Source organism: Ruditapes philippinarum, unplaced genomic scaffold (assembly GCF_026571515.1).
Source record: "Ruditapes philippinarum isolate M1 unplaced genomic scaffold, ASM2657151v2 ctg2506_1_1_1_1, whole genome shotgun sequence".
NCBI lineage: Eukaryota > Metazoa > Mollusca > Bivalvia > Venerida > Veneridae > Ruditapes > Ruditapes philippinarum.
Window position 1 is genome coordinate 22,339 of NW_026857650.1, and position 4,822 is coordinate 27,160.

The following is a 4,822-nucleotide window of genomic DNA, read 5'->3' on the forward strand; positions in this document are numbered from 1 at the left end:
GTGAATTTGCCGACGGTCGAGTGAAAAATCCAAGCTGATAGCCCGTCTGGTCGAGCGGTATTTTTCGTATCCGATTTAAGTTACATATCCGAAATATGTGCACTGAAACGCTTATGAAACATTGTCGATTGTTAGACGCTTGTTAAGCGTCTTTATGAAAGAATTGCTAAACGCTTGTTAAGCGTCGGTGGACTTAGACTATATCCGGTCAAAATGTTTCTTCGATATTTTCAAGGCGCTACGCCAAAAAGAAAGCTACCTAAACAAACAAGTGACGAAAATAGTAAGAAAAATTATGAAAAAGATCGAAAACGTAAGTTTCAATCATCATGGGTTGTAAATAGGCCATGGTTAATGTATAATGAGGATGAGGGAATTTTAACATGTTCTGTGTGTAAAAAATTTTCGAAGTCAGAAGATAATGCTTTCGTGAAGGGAACTAAATACCTAAGGATTGACGGCATTAAAGCACATGAAAGTAGTGAATTTCATGTAAAGTCTATAGATCGTGAAACTGCAGAGAAAACCCCTATTGTGCAAAGTAAGGCTATTAAAACCCTAACTGCCTTAAAAAAAGATGATCATGACAAACTTATAATCAAAATGAGAAATGCCCATGCATGTGCCAAACATAGCCTAAGTTTTAGATGCTATCAAGTACTCTGTCGTTTGGATAAAATGAAAAATTTGCCAATTGGTTCAAAATACTGTAATGATAAAGCTGGGGCTATGTTTTGTGAGTCCATTTCTAAGACAACAAGAGCTGAAGTTGTCAACAAAATCAACAATTGTTCTTGGTGTAGCATTTCATGTGATGGGTCTACTGACTTCACGGGTGACGACCTAGAAGCAGTGTATGTTCGAACATGCTCAAAGGGAAAAATAGAAGACTCATTTTTGCATCTTGGGTCCTCTGAATCCGCATGTAGCGAGGATATTTATCAGTTCCTGATGCAGACCCTTCAGAATTTGAAGATTGAAAGTATTGTTAACACTAAACTTGTTGGTTTCTGTGCTGATGGAGCTTCAAATATGCAAGGTAAATTCAATATTTACGATTTTATAAGTTTTATTTTATAAAAGTAATCAATAATTGATTTAGTTTAGTGTTAACAACGCTTTCAATCTTCAAGTTCTGAAGTGTCTGCATCAGAAACTGATAAATATCCTGGCTACATGCGGATTCAGAGGATCCCAAATGCAAAAATTAGTTCAATTTTCCCCTTTGAGCATGTTCACACATACAGATTAATCATATTTAGTTATCAATTAAAATGTTCATTCACATACACCTGATTTTTAGGTTAATTTCAAAATAAATTTTGTGAAAAGTAAAGCAACATTTGCATATTTTTGTTGTTGTTTTTTTCTCAATACTATATTTGTTTGATATTTTCCAGGATTGAAGAAAGGCGTAGCAGCTCTATTGAAACAAAAGTGGCCGTATATTCTAGTAACTCACTGCCTTGTGCATAGGCTGGAGCTGGCCTTTAAAGACACCGTAAAGAAGTCTTCACCCAAACTTCATGACAAGGCAACGACTCTACTTCTTGGTTTATATTACCTTTTCAGAAAGAGCCCAAAAGAAAAAAAGGTTATTTCATTATTACTTTTATCATTATTATTTAGTGTAGTTAATAAATTAAGGTTAAATGCATAGTTTAATTCTGATGTCTCAACACTTAAAGGCAACCCTGAAATTCTGTCTTGAAAATCCACATAGTGTCAGTTTGACTTCCAACTAAAATAAAACTATTGACTTATTCAATTGTTCTTGCTTTAACACTCATTGATTTTGATTTGTGTTGATTTTTTAGGGTTGCAACGAACTTTTGAAGTACTTGGTGAAAGACAGCTATTACCTACTAGAATTGGTGGCACAAGATGGTTGCCCCACTTTATGAGGGCAATTAACATATTTCTTAAAACTTACAAGGTGTTACGTTATCATCTAGAAACATCATCTCACAAAAATGCAAAGGCTGAGGGATTGGCTAAAATTTTAGGGGATGGCCATGTGATAGTCTACCTCATTGCTATGAAGGTAAGTCATTTTAGTTAATTTACGGTATGATATATCCTTTGCATTAGTGGCACGGCACTGCTCCCCAGTATCATATAAATCTTGAACAACTGTGTAATAAACAAATGCTTGTTAAATGTTAATCAAAATCATATTTAATCATAGTTCAGATAAATTCAGACCAGATTAGTTGTATTTTTATGAAATGTAAAGAAATACTTATTACTATATAAATATTTTCAGAGAGTCATCAACAATTTGCAGAACCTGTCTCTGTACCTGCAGCAAGACCAGATAAGCCTCGCTGATGCTTACCAGGGCCTTTTTACCTTCTATAACAGGGGCCGGTATAGGGCTGCTTCCCCAAAGAAAATTTCTTTAAAATCATGCAGTTTTCCCCAAAAATTGAATTTACATCAAGTTTTTTCTTCCCCTTTTGCAAATATACCTTGTATTTTTTCCCCAAAATTAAGGGCTGGGCTGCTTCCCCAAACTGTGAAAAAAAGCCCTGCTTACACACGAGTAGAGTCAGCAAAAATAACTCTTGCACAGCTTATAGACAAGTAAGGATACTATTTATATAATTACTACAATGAGAGTTACTGTTCTATTCAAGTGCAATAAGTGTTATGTAAATTGCTTGTGCAAAAGAGTATTAATGTGTAAAACATTTCAGAGAAGACACCAGTGTTTCTGCTGTGTTGGAAACTGAAACCTTCAGTGGTGAGAAATTGATCTTCAAGGGTCAAAAGTGCTCCAGTAATTTACTGAATGGTACAGTCAGAGAACTACTGGCATCTCTAGAAAGCAGATTTCCCCCATCAGAGTTGATTTCAGCCACCCTGATTGCATCATTCAAAAACTGGCCTCATTTGAATGATGATCAATTAAAAGGTTTAAATTGCAGTTTAAGCGTTGACAGTTTTATGTTCCCAGTTTACACAGTTTGAGTTTGTTGTTGTGCAGATCAGCACTCTTTTCTTTCGAAGAGATTCTTCTAATTTGGTAAATTGGTTGCAAATGAAATATATGATGTTTAAATGTGTGTTTTAATGTAACAACATTGGTCTAATAGTAATTTTGAATTGTATGCAATAGGATTTTGTGTTTGTCAGCTGGTAGAATAAGTAAGTTCTGAATAAATGTTTGCTGTATTCTAAATGTTAAAATAATCATTAATTGAATTATATTTTATGCAGATTCTGTGTATGGAGAGAAAGAGGTGGCGGTTCTCTACAATCACTTCGGCCCAGTTGTATTTCCTGATGTCACAGACACTATTGCTTTGGATGATGTAACAGATGAATGGACAACATTAAGAACACTTGTTTATAAGAAGTAAGTGAAAGTTTCATAAATCATTTTACAGCCTTATTGACTAATACAAGATTTTTTTTAAATGTTTTAAATATGTATGTTGCTAATAATACTAATAAGCACATACAATATACAAATAAAGAAATGTGCTTTTATTTACAGGTATCCACACCTGAAGGAGTGTTAAAGTGGGAACATATAATCTGTGACTTATCAGACCAAAATCTTCAAAACATCTTTAAATTGATGGAAGTTGTACTGGCTCTTCCACCTACATCAGTCAAGTGTGAAACAGCATTCTCCGCCATGAAACTTCTTAAAACAAAACGAAGAGGTCGACTTGGTAACAGACGGCTTAATGACCTCATGGCTATCAAGATTATGTCACCAAGCATAGAAGAGTTTGATCCTGAACCAGCTATTGCTGACTGGCTGGTATACACATTACTTTAATTTGGTCATATATTTGTAACAGTTACATGGTACAGAATAACATTTTATTTTAACAATTGATTAATAAATTCAATTCAATAATTTAATTTTATCAATTAGTATTTATTCCAATTGTTAAAACAATACATTTTTAATTCAAATTATTATTAGATGTCTACACCATCTGGACAAAAGAGACGAATTGGGGAGAGAACTGTTAAGACCAGCACATCAAGTACAGTCACTATATCATCTGATTCTGAGGATGAAGTAATGGAAGAAGCATCAGTTAGTGGAATACAGGTAACATCATTAAACATTTATATCCTGACTTGCTTCACCAATTTTACTTTTACTTGGTTTTAAACATAGCTTACTCTTTTGTTCTATAAATAATGTGTTTATTTATTTTCAGACAACTTTGAACATACCTGCTAGGTTGTCTAAGAAGGATCTTGAGTGTTGTGACGATAGTGACTCAGATAGCGACGATGAGGACACAGACATGACAGAAGATCTTGTTTTTTCCATGTTAAACACATACTTACGTGAATAAATGAGACAAAGAGTTACATTTTTGATTTTCTGTTGTTTAATGGTCCATAAAACATGCAAATTGCTATTTCTATGCAAAAAGTACTATATTGTTTCGGGCTAGTTAAATTTGGTTTGGGCTAGTTAAAATTGTAAGCTGCTAGCCCGATTGGGCTAGTGCTGAAAAAAAATTAAGGCGAAGACTGGTTTTATCAGCAAATGATAGTACCAAATGCATTGATATGTGAAAAAAATTGACCGACTGACATGATGCATATTTCTATCAAAATGATTCCCTATTCAGAAAATAAGCCTAATTATGAAAGCATATCATGCATTTACCAGTTTAGCAAAAACAGGAGAACTTACCATTTTTTCTTCTCGAATGGCCTCATGTCCAAAAATGACGATCTCGACAAAAATATAACGAAAAGCGGAATACACTTTAGGCATTGCGCAAACATTTTTTCATCAAACGATATGTATGAGGGTAATGCATCAAAAGTTTTTGCGAGA

At 34.1% G+C, this 4,822-nt stretch overlaps 1 protein-coding gene across 2 annotated transcripts; it reads left to right on the forward strand.

Annotated features, from left to right (window-relative positions):
- Positions 1-2,526: 2,526 nt before the first annotated feature.
- Positions 2,527-4,513, forward strand: LOC132750501 (uncharacterized). 2 transcript variants are annotated; one of them, XM_060740500.1, is made up of 5 exons: positions 2,527-2,586; positions 3,223-3,361; positions 3,503-3,775; positions 3,944-4,075; positions 4,188-4,513. In XM_060740500.1, the coding sequence occupies exons 3-5, from the start codon at positions 3,587-3,589 to the stop codon at positions 4,326-4,328; spliced, it is 462 nt and encodes a 153-aa protein (XP_060596483.1). In that variant the 5' UTR covers positions 2,527-2,586; positions 3,223-3,361; positions 3,503-3,586; the 3' UTR covers positions 4,329-4,513. The 2 variants fall into 2 exon arrangements, with proteins under 2 accessions (XP_060596483.1, XP_060596482.1); XM_060740499.1 differs by lacking the exons at positions 2,527-2,586; positions 3,223-3,361 and having other exon boundaries at positions 3,384-3,775.
- The last annotated feature ends 309 nt before the right edge of the window (positions 4,514-4,822 follow it).

Coding starts and splice junctions, on each gene's coding strand:
- LOC132750501 (XM_060740499.1), top strand. CDS start 3,434: ATGTATGTTGCTAATAATACTAATAAGCACATACAATATACAAATAAA. Junction 3,776..3,943: donor CAGCTATTGCTGACTGGCTG/GTATACACATTA, acceptor AATTATTATTAG/ATGTCTACACCATCTGGACA. Junction 4,076..4,187: donor CATCAGTTAGTGGAATACAG/GTAACATCATTA, acceptor ATTTATTTTCAG/ACAACTTTGAACATACCTGC.